At 37.2% G+C, this 19,076-nt stretch overlaps 1 protein-coding gene across 3 annotated transcripts in view; it reads right to left on the bottom strand.

The window, feature by feature from the left end:
• Positions 1-19,076, bottom strand: part of OSBPL1A (oxysterol binding protein like 1A) — a 360,414-nt gene that overhangs the window by 215,249 nt on the left and 126,089 nt on the right. For all 3 annotated transcript variants that reach the window (XM_037806384.1, XM_037806381.1, XM_037806383.1), the window contains 2 exons: positions 15,120-15,205; positions 13,825-13,969 (listed from right to left, as the gene is read on the bottom strand). In XM_037806384.1, the coding sequence (XP_037662312.1) occupies positions 13,825-13,969; positions 15,120-15,205 (231 nt within the window). The remainder of the gene's footprint in view (positions 1-13,824; positions 13,970-15,119; positions 15,206-19,076) is intronic.

Genomic DNA, 19,076 nt, shown 5'->3' with positions numbered 1-19,076 from the left:
AACATACCAAAACCTATGGGATGCAGCAAAAGCAGTACTGAGGAGGAAATTTATAGCACTAAAAGCATATATTAAAAAGGAAGAAAGAGCCAAAATCAAAGAACTAATGGATCAACTGAAGAAGCTAGAAAATGAACAGCAAACCAATCCTCAACCAAGTAGAAGAAAAGAAATAACAAGGATTAAAGCAGAAATAAATAACATACAGAACAAAAAAAAACAGAGGATAAATATCACCAAAAGTTGGTTCTTTGAGAAGATCAACAGGATTGACAAGCCCCTAGCTAGACTGACAAAATCAAAAAGAGAGAAGACCTACATAAACAAAATAATGAATGAAAAAGGTAACATAACTGCAGATCCTGAAGAAATTAAAAAAATTATAAGAGGATACTATGAACAACTGTATGCCAACAAACTGGATAATGTAGAGGAAATGGACAATTTCCTGGAAACATATGAACAACCTAGACTGACCAGAGAAGAAATAGAAGACCTCAATCAACCCATCACAAGCAAAGAGATCCAATCAGTCATCAAAAATCTTCCCACAAATAAATGCCCAGGGCCAGATGGCTTCACAGGGGAATTCCACCAAACTTTCCAGAAAGAACTGACACCAATCTTACTCAAACTCTTTCAAAACATTGAAGAAAATGGAATACTACCTAACCCATTTTATGAAGCTACCATCAATCTAATACCAAAACCAGGCAAAGATGCTACAAAAAAAGGAAAACCATCGGCCAATCTCCCTAATGAATATAGACACAAAAATCCTCAACAAAATACTTGCAAATCGAATCTAAAGACACATTAAAAAAATCATACACCATGACCAAGTGGGGTTCATTCCAGGCATGCAAGGATGGTCCAACAGAAGAAAATCAATCAATGTATTACAACACATTAACAAGTCAAAAGGGAAAAATCAAATGATCATCTCAATAGATGCTGAAAAAGCATTTGACAAAATCCAACATCCCTTTTTGATAAAAACACTTCAAAAGGTAGGAATTGAAAGAAACTTCGTCAATATGATAAAGAGCATATATGAAAAAGCCACAGCCAGCATAGTACTCAATGGTGAGAGACTGAAAGCCTTCCCTCTAAGATCAGGAACAAGACAAGGATGCCCGCTGTGACAACTGTTATTCAACACTGTGCTGGAAGTGCTAGCCAGGGCAATCCGGCAAGACAAAGAAATAAAAGGCATCCAAATTGGAAAAGAAGAAGTAAAACTGTCATTGTTTGCAGATGATATGATCTTATATCTGGAAAAACCCTGAGAAATCGACGATACAGCCTACTAGAGCTAATAAACAACTTTAGCAAAGTAGTCGAGGATACAAGATTAATGTCACATAAGTCAGTAATGTTTCTATATGCTAGAAATGAACAAACTGAAGAGACACTCAAGAAAAAGATACCATTTTCAATAGCAACTAAAAAAATCAAGTACCTAGGAATAAACTTAACCAAAGATGTAAAAGACCTATACAAAGAAAACTACTTAACTCTACTAAAAGAAATAGAAGGGGACCTTAAAAGATGGGAAAATATTCCATGTTCATGGATAGGAAGGCTAAATGTCATTAAGATGTCAATTCTACCCAAACTCATCTACAGATTCAATGCAATCCCAATCAAAATTCCAACAACCTACTTTGCAGACTTGGAAAAGCTAGTAATCAAATTTATCTGGAAAGGGAAGATGCCTCGAATTGCTAGAGACACTCTAAAAAAGAAAAACGAAGTGGGAGGACTTACACTCCCTGACTTTGAAGTTTATTATAAAGCCACAGTTGTCAAAACAGCATGGTACTGGCACAAAGATAGACATATAGATCAATGGAATCGAATTGACAATTCAGAGATAGACCCTCAGATCTATGGCCGACTGATCTTTGATAAGGCCCCCAAAGTCACTGAACTGAGTCCTAATGGTCTTTTCAACAAATGGGGCTGGGAGAGTTGGATATCCATATCCAAAAGAATGAAAGAGGACCCATACCTCACACCTTACACAATAATTAACTCAAAATGGATGAAAGATCTCAATATAAAAGAAAGTACCATAAAACTCCTAGAAGATAATGTAGGAAAACATCTTCAAGACCTTGTAATTAGGCAGGCCACTTCCTAGACTTTACAACCCAAAGCACAAGCAACAAAAGAGAAAATAGATTAAATGGGAACTCCTCAAGCTTAGAAGTTTCTGCTACCTCAAAAGAATTTCTCAAAAAGGTAAAGAGGCAGCCAACTCAATGGGAAAAAAATTTGGAAACCATGTATCTGACAAAAAACTGATATCTCGCATATATAAAGAAATCCTACAACTCAATGACAATAGTACAGACAGCCCAATTACAAAATGGGCAAAAGATTTGAAAAGACAGTTCTCTGAAGAGGAAATACAAATGGCCAAAACACACATGAAAAAATGTTCAGCTTCACTAGCTATTAGAGAGATGCAAATTAAGGCCACAATGAGATACCATCTAACACCGATTAGAGTAGCTGCCATTAAACAAACAGGAAACTACAAATGCTGGAGAGGATGTGGAGACATTGGAACTCTTATTCATTGTTGGTGGGACTGTATAATGGTTCAGCCACTCTGGAAGTCAGTCTGGCAGTTCCTTAGAAAACTAGATAGAGAGTTACCATTCGATCCAGCCATTGCACTTCTCGGTATATACCCGGAAGATCGGAAAGCAGTGACTCGAACAGATATCTGCACGCCAATGTTCATAGCAGCATTATTCACAATTGCCAAGAGATGGAAACAACCCCAATGTCCTTCAACAGATGAGTGGATAAATAAAATGTGGTATATACACACGATGGAATACTACGCGGCTGTAAGAAGGAATGATGTCGTGGAACATATGACAACATGGATGACCCTTGAAGACATAATGCTGAGCGAAATAAGCCAGGCAGAAAGAGACGAAATGTTATATGCTACCTCTAATGTGAACTTTGAAAAATGTAAAACAAATGGTTTTATAATGTAGAATGTAGGGGTACTAGCAATAGAGAGCAATTAAGGAAGGGGGACCAATAATCCAAGAAGGTCAGATAAGCTATCATGGGTAAATTTAACGTTCTGGGGATGCCCAGGAATGACTATGGTCTGTTAATTTGTGATGGGTATAGTAGGAACAAGTTCACAGAAATGTTGCTATATTAGGTTACTTTCTTGGGGTAGAAGTAGGAACATGTTGGAAGTAAAGTGGTTATCTTATGTTAGTTGTACTTTTCTTACTCCCTTGTTATGGTCTCTTTGAAATGTTCTTTTGTTGTATTTTTTTTTTTTTTTTTTTTTCATACAGTTGATTTAAAAAAGGAAAAAAGTTAAAAAAAAAAAAAAAAAAAAAAGGAAAAAAAAAATATGTAGTGCCCCCTTGAGGGGCCTGTGGGGAATGCAGGGGTATTGGCCTACCCCACCGCGATGGTTGCTAACATGACCACAGACATAGGGGACTGGTGGTTTGATGGGTTGAGCCCTCTACCATAGGATTTACCGTTGGGAAGATGGTTGCTGCAAAGGAGAGGCTAGGCCTCCCTATAATTGGGCCTAACAGCCTCCTCCCGAATGCCTCTTTGTTGCTCAGATGTGGCCCTCTCTCTCTAGCTAAGCCAACTTGAAAGGTGAAATCACTGCCCTCCCCCCTACATGGGGTCAGACACCCAGGGGAGTGAATCTCCCTGGCAACGTGGAATATGACTCCCGGGGAGGAATGTAGACCTGGCATCGTGGGACAGAGAACATCTTCTTGACCAAAAGGGGGATGTGAAAGGAAATGAAATAAGCTTCAGTGGCAGAGAGATTCCAAAAGGAGCCGAGAGGTCACTCTGGTGGGCACTCTTACGCACAATTTAGACAACCCTTTTTAGGTTCTAAAGAATTGGGGTAGCTGGTGGTGGATACCTGAAACTATCAAACTACAACCCAGAACCCACGAATCTCGAAGACAATTGTATAAAAATGTAGCTTATGAGGCGTGACAATGGGATTGGGAAAGCCATAAGGACCACACTCCCCTTTGTCTAGTTTATGGATGGATGAGTAGAAAAATAGGGGAAGGAAACAAACAAACAAACAGACAAAGGTACCTAGCGTTCTTTTTTACTTCAATTGCTCTTTATTATTCTTGTTATTTTTGTGTGTGTGCTAATGAAGGTGTCAGGGATTGATTTAGGTGATGAATGTACAACTATGTAATGGTACTGTGAACAATCGAATGTACAATTTGTTTTGTATGACTATGTGGTATGTGAATATATCTCAATAAAATGAAGATTAAAAATAAATAAATAAATAAATAAATAACGCCTATTGTAAAGACACAGTACTCAAAACAGCATGGTCCTTCCACAGAGATAGACATACTGATCAATGGAATCAATTTGAGAATTCGGAGATAGACCCCCAGATCTATGGACGACTGGTCTTTGATAAGACCCCCAAAGCCACTGAACTGGGACATGACAGTCTATTCAACAAATGGGACTGGGAGAGCTGGATACCCATATCCAAAAGAATGAAAGCACACCCCTACCTCACACCCTATACAAAAATTAACTCAAAGTGGATCAAAGACCTCAATATAAGATATAGTACCATAAACCTCCTAGAAAATAATGTAGGGAAACATCTTCAAGACCTAGTATTAGGAGGTAGCTTCTTAGACCTTACACCCAAAGCACAAGCAAAGAAGAAAAAAAATAGATAAATGGGAACTCCTCAAAATCAAAAGCTTCTGCACCTCCAAGGACTTTGTCAAAAAGGTTAAGAGGCAACCAACTCAATGGGATAAAATATTTGGAAAGGATATATCTGATAAGAGACTGATACAGTGCATATATAAAGAAATCCTACAGATCAATAACAATACAAACAGCTCAATTATAAAATTGGCAAAAGATATGAAAAGGCATTTTTCCAAAGAGGAAATACAAATGACTAGAAAACACATGAAAAAAATGTTCATCTTCACCAGCTATTAGGGAAACACAAATCAAAACCACAATGAGATATCATCTCTCACCAATTAGAATGACTGTCATTAAACAAAGAGGCAACTACAAATGCTGGAGAGGATGTAGAGAAACTGGAACTCAGAAAACTAAATATTGAGTTACTCTACAGTCTGACAATTTCAATTCTTGGCATATACCCAGAAGATCTGAAAGCAGTGACATGAACAGACATTTGCACACTGATGTTCATAGCGGCATTGTTGACAATTGCCAAGAGACGGAAACAATCCAAGTGTCCTTCAACAGATGAGTGGATAAACAAAATGTGGTATAAACATAAGATGGAATACTATGCATCAGTAAGAAGGTACAAGGTCCTGAAATATATGGCAACCTGGATGATCCTTGAAGACACAACGTTGAGTGAAATAAGTCAGACATAAAAGGAGAGATACTGTATGTTACCACTACCATGAACCCCATGAACAATGTAAAATCAGTGTCTTATAATGCAGAATATAGGAGACTAGAGATAGAGAGAAGTTAGTGAAGGGGAAATGATAAACCTAGTATGTACAGACATAATAATGAGGGTGAACTTAAAGGTATGTGAATGGACAGGGGTGATCATTATTCATTAATGGGTTTATAAGTATCAGTGCCACACTGAAGGTGAACATGATCGAAAATAGTTGTTTAAAGGCATGTATCCCACAGATTAGCACTACAAATATAAATACGTGCTTGCATGATATACTTCTAAGGTATGACACAGGTACAAAGAGTTAACAACAGAGTGGTATATGGAAAAAATACCCATTACATATTACAGACTATATTTAATACAAATACCTTACCAGTACTACACTCATACTAGGGATGAATAATTAGGGGCTGATAAGAGCTTTGGGTTATTTTGTGTTATGATAATTCTTTAAAATTAAGAGTGATGATGATTGTACAACTAAGTGAAGTTAATGTGAGACACTGATTCTTTATCTTGGACAGAATATATGGGATGTGAAATTAGGAACCCTCTACTTAATAAGTCAAGCCCTCAATCATGAGGCTTGCTCTTGTGAAACTTATGGCTGTAAAAGGGAAGCTAAGCCTATCCATAACTATGCCCAAGAGACATCTCCCTGAGAACCTCTTTTGTTGCTCAGATATGGCCTTTCTCGCTCTAAGCCCAACTCTGCAAACAAATTCATTAACCTTCCCCCTTTGCAGGACATGACTCCCAGGGGAGTCAATATCCCTAGCGACATGGGATACGACTCCCAGGAATGAGCCTGGCCCTGGCATCAAGGGATTGAAAATGCCTTCTTGACCACAAAGGGGAAAAGAAAGTAACAAAATAAGGTTACAGTGGCTAAGAGAGTTCAAATAGAGTCAAGAGGCTATCCTGGAGGTTATGCATATGCAAGTTCCAGTTAGATACCCAAATGGCCACAGTATGCCATGCCCTAACCAACAGTAGTCCCAAAATACCTAGGTCCCTATCTGAGACTCTATAAAATTCCTCTAAGTTTATTTTTCAGAAAATTAAATCCTCCAGAATGTTCCTAGGCCAGATAAGTCCCAAAACACAGAGGCAACAGCCTCTTCAAGAACATCAACCAGATGCAGCCCCCTTCCCCATAATGCTGACACCCCTTTTCAATATGAACAAGTTAGAGTGGTCACTGCCTAGACACCCCTCAAGATTGAGAAAGTGATTAAACAAGAGGAAGGGTAGCAACAGACAAGATAGGATTTAACAAAAGATTATGATTACTGAATCCTTATATTAATACTTTTTTTTTGATGTTAGGGTATTAGAAAAGCTAGAAGGAAATAACTGAAATGGTGGAACTGTAACCCATATCATTCTTTGAAATCTGCTCTATAGCTACTCATTAAATTATACTTTGTAAGTTATCACCGTTCTGTCTATATGTTATATTTTACAATAAGGAAATAACAAACTATGGAACTGTAACCCATAACATCCCTTGAAATTATCTATATAACTACTTGTTAAATCGTACTTTGAAAGTTATCACCTTTCTGTATATATGATATATTTCATAATAAAGAATTAACTGAAATTGTGGAACTGTAACCCACAAAATGCTTTGAAATTTGCTACCTATTAAATAGTACTTTGAAAGCTACCAGTGTTCTGTACATATGATATATGTCACAATAAAAAATGTAAAAAAAAAAAGACCATGAGGGAAATCCTTTCCAGACATCTGTATTTTCCTTCCATGACTTTTTTTTTAATTTTTTGCAGAGAATCCTTTTCCCTGCAATTTTATTGAGATATACTCACATACCATACAAATATCCAAAGTGTACAATTGTTCATAGTATTATCATATAGTTTTTCATTTAACACCATAGTCAATTTTTGAACATTTTCATTACTCCAAAAAAATAATAAAAATAAAAATAAGAACAAGAATAAAAATAAAAGTAAAAAGAACACCCAAAATAACCCCTTTCCCCCTATCATTCATTTAGTTTTTTGTCCCCATTTTTCTGCTCATCTGTCCATACAATGGATAAAGGGAGTGTGCGCCACAAGGTTTTCTACAATCACATGGTCACACCATAAAAGCTATATAATTATACACTCATCAAGAAACAAAGTTACGGGTTGCAATTGAACAGTTTGAGGCATATCCTAAAAAGGGATATCTATATAATGCATAAAAATAACCTCCAGAATGACTTCTTAACTTCATTTGAAATCTCTCAATCCCTGAAACTCTACTGTTTCATTTCTCTTCCCTCTTTTGGACAAGAAGACTTTCTCAATCCCATGATGCGAGGTCCAAGCTCATCCCCAGGAGTCATGTCCCACATTGCCAGAGAGATTTACACCCCTGGGAGTCATGTTCCACATAGAAGGGAGGGCAGTGAGTCCACCTACCAAGTTGGCTTAGAGAAAGGGGCCACATCTGAGCAACAAAAGAAGTTTTCTGGGGGTGACTCTTAGGTACAATTATAAGTAGGCTTAGCCTCTCCTTTGCAATAACAGGCTTCATAAGGGCAAGCCCCAAGATCGAGGGCTCAGCCTACTAAATTGACCACCCTTGATGTTTGTGAGAATCTAAGGAATTCCCCAGGTAGGTAAATTTAATCTTTCCACATTTTTCCCCAGTCCCTCAAGGTGACTTTTCAAATACTTCCTTATCCTCTGCCCAAATTACTTAAGAGCATGACTTTCAAATGTTCTCTCCCTTAAATGTTAAATCTTTCTGTAAACTGCTACTAACTTTCAAAGGTGGTTCTTAAGTTGGTATGTATTACTCCTGTGCATATATTTCCACTTTTATTATACAGAAATGTATCCATAAACAAAGTGGTTTTACTATTAAATATGGTTTAATGTTAAAATAATAGTATGTTACATCTATCATTCTGCAACTTCCTTTCTTTACTCAACACAGTTTTTATTTATCCATGCCATATATGTAGCTCTAGTTTTATCTATTTTAGCGTAATTGCAAGGATAAGCCACAGTTTATTTAAACATTTAGGCTGTCTCCACCTTTTCATTACCTTAAGAAAAGTTGAAATAAACATCCTAGTACATGCCCCCTTGTATTCAGGTGAATGAACTTTAATCTAGGTTTTATATCTCTACATGAAACCCTTGGGTCATGGGCTTATTTGCCATCCCTATGACTTTTTTATGAAGTGTTTGAACCTTTTACCCATTTTTAAAATTGGTTTGTCTTCCTATTATTGAGTTATAAATATCCTTTATATATGAAAGAGTCCAATGTTAGATATATGTTTTGCCAATATTTTCTCCCAGACAATGGCTTGCATTTTCATTTTTGTAATAGTGTCTATTAAAGCACAAAACATTCTAATTTTGACAAAGCCCAATTTATCAATGTTTCTTTTAACAATCATGTTTTTCTCAATAATTTTTTAAAGAAGTTTTATTCACACACCATATAATCCATCCAACTTGTACAATCAATGGCTCTCAGTATAATCAAAGAATTGTGCTTTCATCACCATCATGCTTTCTGTGTCCTATTTAAGAAATCTTTGCCAAACTTGAGATCACTATGATTTTCTCCTGTGTTTTCTTCTACATTTTATAGTGTTTACCTCTTATATCCATGTCTATGATCCATTTAGAATTAATTTTTGTATATGGTGTGAGGTAAGAGTCGAGGTTCACTGTTTTGCATATTGCTATCCAGTTTTTCAAGTACCATTTGTTGAAAAGTGTAAACTTTCCCCATTGATTGCCTTGACACTTTTGTTGAAAATCAACTGTCCCCTGATATGCAGATTAATTTCTGGACTCTCTCTCCTGTTCCATTTATCTATACATCTATCCTTACATCAATACTACATTGTCCTGAAATACAGTAGTGTAAGTCCTCCAACTTTGTTCTTCTTTTTCAAAGTTGTTTTGGGTATACTAGATCCTTTCCGTTTCCATATAAAATTTACAATCCATTTGTCAATTACTACAAAAAAAATTCTAATAGAATTTTCTTGGGATTGCATTGAATCAGATCAATTTGGGGGAAAAATAGATCAACTTAGAGAAAACTGACACCTTAACAATATGGAGTATTTTGACACCTAAAAATAGTTTCTCTCCATTTATTCAGATTTTCTTACATTTCTCTCAGCAGTGTTCTACGGTTTTCAGTGTATAGGTCTTGCACTACATTTATCAAATTTATTCCTAAGAATTTCACAAAATTTTAATGCTATTATAAATGGTTTGCTTTTTCATTTTGAACTCCTAATTAGTATATAGAAATAAAATTGATTTTTGTATATTGAACTAATTCACTTATTGGTTCTAGTGGGTTTTGTAGATTCCTCAAGATTATTCATATGGATGACCATGTCATCTGCAAAAAAAGATAGCCCTACTTCTTTTTTCAGTTTGTATGCCTTATATTTCTGTTTCTTTGCTTTATTGTACTGGCCAGGATTTCCAAAATAATGTTGAAAAAAAGTGTGTGTGGGGGGGTTGCTGGTAAATCTAGTCTCTGTAACTCCTTTATGGACAGAAGAAGAAGCCTCTGTTCAAGTTTTAATGTTTTTTATTGTATGGTTAGGTCTTTAAACTACTGAGAATTTAGTATCCAATATGAAATAGAATCTACAATTACCTATTTCTATAAAGCTAGACAACTGTCCCAGTACTATTTATTCAAACTCTTCCCCACCTATTTATAATGCTACTTTTGTTGTCTATCAAGCTCCCATTTATACATATTTCAGCATCTAAACTACTGGTTGGTTCATCCATCCTGAAATAATATTAGCATCTTGCTAAGTGACCTTATCCATTCTATGGCTTCAAATAACTCTATGTGCTAAAGATTCCCAAATTTATATCTCTACCTAGACTTCTCCCATAAACTCAAACTTCTATTTCCAACTGTCTCATTTGGTTGGAACAACATTTCAAATTTTAAATTTCAAACTACTAATTCCCAGCAGCCACTACCCTGCCACCCCTCAGTCTCCCCCTTCGCAGCTCTTCCCACTGCTCGAGCCAAACACCTCAGAGTCAACCCTGACTCCTCCCTTTCTCTCATACCTCACATCCAAACTGCTAAGAGTCCCAACCACTCTAATATCATCTTTCAATACATCAAAAATCCATCACTTACTACCATCTCTACTGCCACCATCCTCATCCAAGCCAGTATCATCTCTCACCTGGATTCCTCCAACCCCACCACTTAATTGCTATCCCTTCTTCCACCGTCCCTCCTAGAATCTATTCTCTCAACAACCAAGGTGATCATTTTATAACGTAAAAGTCAGATCATATCACTGCCACGTTCAAAACCCTCCAATATCTTCCCATCTCATGCAGAGTGCAAACCAAATTCTTGAAATAACCCACAAGGCTTTTCAGGATCTAGTGCTCATTACGTCTCTGGCTTCCCTCCTACCACCCTCCCTTCCTCTCACTCCCTCTGGACACACCAGCCTCCTTGTTTTTCCTGACACACATCAAGCACACTCGCACCTGTCTCCTCTGCCTAGAACCATGCTCATCTCCCAGACTTTAAGACTTCATTATCACCACACCAGAGAAGCTTTTCCTGCTGCCCTATACAACATAGCAACCCTGCTCTGCACCCAGCAAGCACTCCCTATCCCCTCTGCCTCTCTTCTTTCTTCGTAACACTGCACACCATCTCACATATTAAATATCTGCTTTTTAGTTTTCTTTTTATTGTTCCTTCCCCACTGGGGTGTAAGTTCCAGGAAAGCAGGGGCCTGCCCATGTTGTTTTCACTGCTCTATAATCCTAGTCTCTGGCAATCGTGCCTGACACATATTACCCAATAAGCACTCAATAAGGATGTGTTGAATAAGTGAGTGTTTTAATTACCACGGATTCAATCTAGTTTTTTTTATCTAGCACAGCAAGCTTCCCTATCTCTTTTCCCTTCAAAATTCTTGGCCCTTTCCTATTCTGTATAAATTTTAGAATAAGCTGGTCAGGTTCTGTGAAAAACCCTTGAGGATTCTGGCTGGAATTGCTTTGAATTATGGATTGGTTTGGGGAGAACTGTTAGCTTTTTAATGTTGAGCTTTCCCTACCAAAAGCGTGCCAGGTTTCTGCAAGTTTTAGATCTCCTTTTATATCTTTCATTAGTGTTTATAATTTTTCCATAAAAGCCTACACATCTATTATTAAATATGTTTCTACTTATTTTGGTTTTGCTGTTACCATAAACATTACCTTTCTAAAAATCACATACTCTAGCTCTCACAATTAAATCAATAAATTCTTTTTCTACTGTCTTGTTCCTTAACTTTCAAACATTCTTAAATTTCTTTTCTCCTTTAAAAAAAAAAAAATCATCTTCACTTGGCCATAGAGCCATTCCTTCCATTCTTTTTCTCAGTTCCTCATTTTCTGCTCAATCCTGACCCCCTAATGTGGCTTTTATCCAACTACCCAGTAGTAATTTCTCAATCAGACATGACCACAAGCGCCAGAGTCACTGCATCCCACAGCTCCTTCTCCATGTTTATCTTTTACAGCCTTTCAGTTGCACATGACACTGATGAACATCCTACCCCCTTTCTCTGCATGTTTTCTTCCTTTGGCTTCCATGGAGCTGAGATTCCTCTCATTTTTAATGCTTCTCTTTCCCCATCCCCCAGCTTCTCCTCTAACTTTCATTCCAGAAAGAATCTGTATCTGTCTCAGGGACAGAGGAAAAGCCTCCCTGAAGAAGCAACTCTTGAAGGAGCTTACCAGGTGGACAGGCAAGGAAAGGGCATTTCTGGTAGAGACAACAGTTGATTCAGACAGACTTGGTTTGATACGCTAGGAACTGCACTGTCCAGTGTGGCAGAAACTAATCACATGTGCTATTCAGTACTGGAAATATGATGTGTCTGAATTGAGATGTGCTATAAGTGTAACACACCAAATCTCAAAAACTTCATATCAAAAAAGGAATGTAAAATCTCATTGAAAATTTTTCTTACTGATTACATGTAGAAATGGTATTTCAGATATACTGTTTTAAATAAAATATATTATCAAAATTACTTTCATATTTTTCTTTTTACTTTTTAATGTGGTGATCAGCAAACTTAAAATTACATATGTGGCTTACAGTATTGTTCTACTGTACAGTGCCAGGCCAGAGCATAAGGGCAAATCCAGAGAAGCAAAGAGAAGCAGGAGCTTCTATAGCTAATCTCCTCCTACCTAGCCCCACTGATGTCAATAAAATTCAGGTCCTCATTACCTCTCATCTGAGACCATTTTGATGGTCCTACTGGGCTCTCCCCCTAGTCTTGGGCCTAACTGTAATTTTTCCTTGACACTGTAATTATATTTATCTTTCTAAAGCACAGTTTTAACCTCATCCCTTCACTGCTCACTTATTTGTCTTCTGGGATTCCCCTGACCTTCCAAATCAAGCCCAGCATTTAAAGGCTTTCTGCTATACAAGTCTTACCTGCGTTCATAAGATTACCTACTACTGCTCCCCTTCTGGTACCCCTGGATGTGTCAATCTGTGCCTACATTTTTCAGTTTGATGCCTTTCTCCCTAGAATACCCTCGCCCAAATTGCTTATTAAAATCTCACTAGATAATAATGATATTGTGGTCATATTTAATAAAAGAAAGAGTATGTGTGTGGGGTGGGGGTAGACCTTCCCTTAAAGAAATAAACTGAAGTCATTACAGATGAAACAATTTTTTAAATCCCACTAGGACTTTGGGATCTATACCAAAAACCTATTCCCTCATGAAGCTATTCCTAATTTCCCCAAATCTTCAATGCAACACACAACACTTACAAGGCATTACGTGCTATGCAACACCCCAGGTGCCAGGTAAAACAAGATCTCAGGAGTTCAATCTAATAGGGGAGAGCTACATACACCAGCAATACCATGGTGTTTGGGGATGGGGATGAGGCTATGATGTCGGCAAACACACGGTCCTCATCCAGTCTGGCTGTAAGCAGAGGGAAGCACCCTGAAGACCTACTGGGACACCCCTCCACTGAATAACCAGGGCAGCTTTCGCAGCTGCTCTTCCGGTTATCCAGTTCTGTCTTTGTAACTGTCAGTTCACATCCTTCCTGTAAGGCAGGATCCAGTTTAGCCACCACTCCATAGGAGAACACATTCATTAAATGCTTAAGAGTTAACTGGAAAGCAAAGTAGTAAGTTTGTTTTTTCTTTTGTATATATGTCTTGACTTCAGAATGAATGACTATACAGTTTAACAAAGGCTGGATACTAAAGCAAAGCACTTAATTTTATAGCTTCAAAATGATCAACAATAGTTTTCACCAACATGCTTACCGTTTTTGTTCTTCAGATTAGGATCCGCTCCACTTTTTAGAAGCTTTAAGGCACAGTGCTTATGGGCCCGGTAAGCTGCACAATGCAGGGGCGTATTTCCTAACTGATCCCAACAGTTAACATCAGGAGGGTTGGGCCTGTTGAGCTAACAATGGAAGAAATGCGATGCGGAATTACATATCAAAGACAGACCTGAAGGAGCACCTGAATGTTTCAGGTGCGTCCTCACACTACCGGGCTGGAGGACAGCTGGGTTCCCTGGCATAGAGGCTGCCAGTAACTTCTACTCACTAAACCAGCCACCGCGGCCACCTCCCACACTTGTCCTCAGGGGCCACAAAGTCTCAGGCCCGACTCTAGTCCCCGCTCCTGACAGCGGGCACGGTACCCTATGCTGGTGCCACCCACCACCCCGGGACCTTAAGATTTCACTAAGACTTGCTCCCTCCTACTAGCCTTGTAGTTCAAAGTTATGGCAGCAAAATTATAAATCAGTGTAGAGTCGTTCAGAGAAGTTAAAACCATAAATGTTAAACTGAAAAAAAGTTCTACTGAATTTGTTTTCCCAACTTACTGCTTTAGAGTCTTCTTTATATAGTCTCCATTTCACAAAGTTTAAAAAATGTTTTTGGCTCCGTATTTGGAAACCAAAGAAGCTCTTTTAAATGTACTGAAATAACTTTAAAGCAATGGTGATGCTTCAGTTCTGAATTCAGAACAAATTTAGTGTTTTGTATTTAACAAGACCATGCAGGAAATGCAATCTGGAAAGCAGGTCTTCTGGGGGGAGTGGGGGGCGGTGGATGGGCAAAGCTCTCAGTATGCCCTGACATCCACATGATCTAAATATTGCAAAATACTTTCCCTTCTTTATATGCTACTTTCTAGAAGTAAAACATTCCTTTCAGGACTTAACTGCTCATTGAAATTAGAGAAAATTATTCCTTTATAGGGTCCCATATATTGTGTTTCAATTTTAAATTGGCTTAACTTGAAGGAAGAAAACAGCTGCCTTTACATTTACTATTTGCCTTGAAAATTCAGATTTGTATCCATCAGGTTTTCAGTACAGGGGTGGGAGTGTAAATCAGAAACCAAGAAAAGAAACATCTCAATATAAAACGTGTCCTACTTAAACTATTACTGTGATAAGTGTTTTTAGATACTTAAGGACATTTGTTCTATTTTATGATCTCTTGAGTTTTTGGTCCCACCATCCAACCAAGTTATGAATTTAACATTAAAGAAAAATTAACCAAAAGTGTAAAGCAAAGCAATACTGTTTTGTTTTTTACCAGAGCTGTGAGTTCTGCTGTTTTGCCTTCTCTTGCCGCTGCTAAAAGTAATTCTTCAAGTTTTCTTTGCTGAGTTCTTTCTACAGCTGCAAAAGGAAAGCAAATATTACTCCACTCCTATTCAGGATCCCATCAGCAAATTCATTACATAGATGCATAAAGAAAAATGTGATCATGGTGAGAAAAACCAAATTGTTTTGAACTGTAATTCAAATATACTTAGATTTTATCATTTCCATTGCCTTACATTTCAGGTTACAGATTTCAGCTTCTTTCAAGTTTGAAAGAATTTATATTTTCAATACAGAGGTCTTTAAGTATTCTACTCACTACAATAGCCGTCACAAATAATTATGAATTCCTTTTGCATACAGAAATACTATTACATATCCATCTGGGAAAGGTAGGTAAGTGAGGTTCATACCTTACAGAACCTTAGATTGTGAAGAGAAAAGTAATAAGAAATGACATTGGAAGATGTATGAAACATGTAAATACATGTTGATTTGTGTCAACGTCCATATAGTATATAAAATTCATGTTATTTATTTAACAAATACTATAGTACTTACTATGTACCAAGTGCTATTCAAACTTTAACATCATTAACTTATTTGATTCTTGTATCTACTCTTTGAGGTAGGTATTACTATTATTCCTATCTTATAGATGAATAAACTGAGATACCAAGAGGTTAACAAGGCTGCACAGCTGAGAGGCAGAGGAGCCAGGATTTGAACTTAGGCAGGCTGGGTCCGGAGTCCATGCTGCGTCTCAATTATGCTTGCAACAAAAGAGAGCACCCAGCAAACTGATTCATTTAAGAAGTTGGAATACATATTAAAGTCTAATTTCTGCTAGATTTGAATTTGTGTTTTGGCTTACAGAAGAGAAGGAAGTTCATAGAAAAGCTTAATAATCCCACTAAGATATGTGTACAATGTCCTGTGCAAAAGCTTCCAGGGAGGAACTACAAAAGGTTTCTCACCGTCAACAGATGAATGGACAAGCAAAGTGTGGTACATACACACAATGGAATATTATTCAGCTGTAAAGAACAATGAAGTTCTGATACATGCTACAACATGGATGAACCTTGAAGACATCATGCTGAGTGAAATACGCCAGATCAAAAGGACAAATATTGTATCATTTCACTTATACAGAATACCTAGAATAAGCAAATTCATAGAGATAAAAAGTAGATTACAGGTTGCCAGGGGCAGGAGCATGGTAGGGGGGAATGCGGAGTTACTGCTTAACAGGTAGAGAGTTTCTTTTTGGGGCCATGAAAAAGATTTGATAAGAATGATGATCGTGATGATAGCACAATATTATGAATATAATTAACATTGCTAAACTATAGACATGAAAATGATTAAAATGGGAAATTCTGTGTTGTACATATTTAACCACAATATTTTTTAATAGGAAATTTGGTGCTCTATATGTGTTATTAGATTAAACTTTTTTTTTTAAAGTTTCTTAGAGGTCTTCCTGGCTAAAGTAAGTCACAGAAAAAGGAAGAGGTTGAGGAGCTAGGTGACTGGGAAAACATATGAACATTTATTCATAGTTAGTACTTACTCTGTGCTAACCATTGTATGAGACACAATACAGCTGCAAAAGGAAAGAACATATTACTCTCCTCCTCATCAGTCATTGCTATCTCATTTAAACCACAGGGAACAAGTTTATTGAACACAAAATAACTGGAATTAGTTTAGCTTTGTCTTAAGAAATGACTAACATGATACACACCTGAATCTTCTATCCTCGAGTTTTCAGTTCCACACCCATACAACTCCTCTCCCTCAGAGGAGGAAGGCCAAGCCTCTGCCTGGACTTCAGAGCTGCCTTCTTTTGTGAGGATTCACTGTCTTCAATCTTTTCCTCTTCACTGCTCCTCCTCCTCTGGCTACAGGATGACGAGCCCTCTGAGAACTGTGCCTCATCCTTCTTGTACACACCTTCACCAGTACATGCACTACCTCAAGCTGTAATGCATCCCCTTATTCATTCGTCCACCCAGGTACCCGTTTCTTACTTTTCTTTGCATCCTAGGCATTTTACAACAAAGTTGAGAACAATGTGTATTTGGTCAGTAAATATTTATTGAATAAGGAATTAAAGTTTAATGCTGGTTCTGGACTTTAGGGAAGGAAGATAAAAAGCACCTTGTTTCTTTCTAGATTGTATATGCTTATAAATGGAGGAAAATAGATAGGAATTTGGGATTGAAAACTGTGCATACGTTCCTAGACATTTCCTGTCCTGTGTTCACTCAAGACTGAAAGAAGCTGTTGATTCAGTCCATGAAAAGTAAATGTTCCATTTTCAGGGGGTTTTAGAACACTGGTACAATCTATTTCTTGATGCGGGTGCTGTTTACATGGATGTATTCACTTTATGAAAATTCAGCAAGCTGTACATTAACGATATATACTTTTCTGCATATATATATGCTCCATATGTGTTACCACGTTCAACATTGTTTTTTTTTTAAAGGAGAGGAGGTGTATGGGTGTGGAACTGAAAACTCAAGGATAGAAGATGCTGGTGTGTGTCATGTTATTTTACAACTCACTAAATGTTTTTAAAGCAAATACTTCAAATCCAACAAAATCATTTATTCTATAAATTTTTAATTTAATATGACTGGAAACCAACTCCATCTTTTCAATCAGAATCCAAAATTAGTACAGACTGAGAGGCCATGTAGTCTAACTCTAGCCTAATAGACACTTGTGCCCGATGCACAGAGTAGCTTAAAGAGTAGTGCACTTGAGATAAGGGGAGTATCTGGCAAATGTATTTCCCTGAGATAGAAAATTACCACTCTGCAATCACCATATAAAAATTATTCCGGCAAGAATTATCACAGGATGCTAAAACCCCTAACTAACAGTCTATTGGTGAACAGGATATTTACATGTCAGCTTTTCTCCCCATGGGTTATGTATTCATTACAAAGGAAAAAGGTACTTTTACAGTGGACCAACAGTGATCAGAACTAACATCATCAATAACGGAATGAACTGCCTCTCAATGTGATACACTGACAAAGGAGACATCACCTATAAATGTTCCTGGCAAAAATGCATATCCTGACTCTAATCATAGGAAAACAGAAAAGCTCAAACCGAGGAACATTTGACAAAATGATTGCCTCCCTCTTCAAAAATGTCAATATCATGAAAAACAAAGGCTGAAGGATTGTTCCAGATAAAAAGAGACTAAAGAGACATGACAAATGCACAGTGTGATCCTGGACTGGATCCTGGATTGGGAAAAACTATACCAAAAGGACATTATTTGGACAGTTGGAAAAATTTAAATATAGACTATTATATAAAAACAGTATTATATTGTTAAATTTTCTGAAATTGATAGTTATATTATGTAAGAAAATATCCTTAAGAGATACTTAAGTATTTAGAGGTAAAGTATCATGATATCTGTAATTTACTCTCAAATGGTTCAGCAGAAAATTTAAAAGTAAATAAATAACATTAAATAATATATAAAGATAAACCAGACATGACAAAATAATAATAACTGGTATATCTAAGTGAAAGACTTAATAAGGTTCACTATACCATTCTTTTCCATAGGTTTAAATTTTTTTTTCAAAATAAAAAGACAAATGAGTTATAGAGAAAGAAGATATTCCTCTCTGCTCCTGTTAAGTAGCAGTCCACCCTCTCCCTGAATACCTCCAGTCACGGGAAACTCACGTCACCTTTGAAGGCAACCCAAGTCATTATTACAATACACTGGATCCAAAGTCAGATCTCCTGGCACTCTATTGAGTGGGCTATCACCCGGTCCTGGTTCTGCCACAGATAAGACCAACCCTCCATTCCAAACAGCAGCTCTTCACATGCTTGGGTATGATCTCCTTATGCCTGCCAACATCTTTCTTTCTAGGACAAAACATTTCCTGTTTTCATGCAT

This window comes from Choloepus didactylus, chromosome 16 (genome assembly GCF_015220235.1).
Source record: "Choloepus didactylus isolate mChoDid1 chromosome 16, mChoDid1.pri, whole genome shotgun sequence".
In the NCBI taxonomy this organism is placed as follows: domain Eukaryota; kingdom Metazoa; phylum Chordata; class Mammalia; order Pilosa; family Megalonychidae; genus Choloepus; species Choloepus didactylus.
The sequence above is the reverse complement of the archived record's forward strand: the minus strand, read 5'-3'. Positions and strand labels throughout refer to the sequence as shown.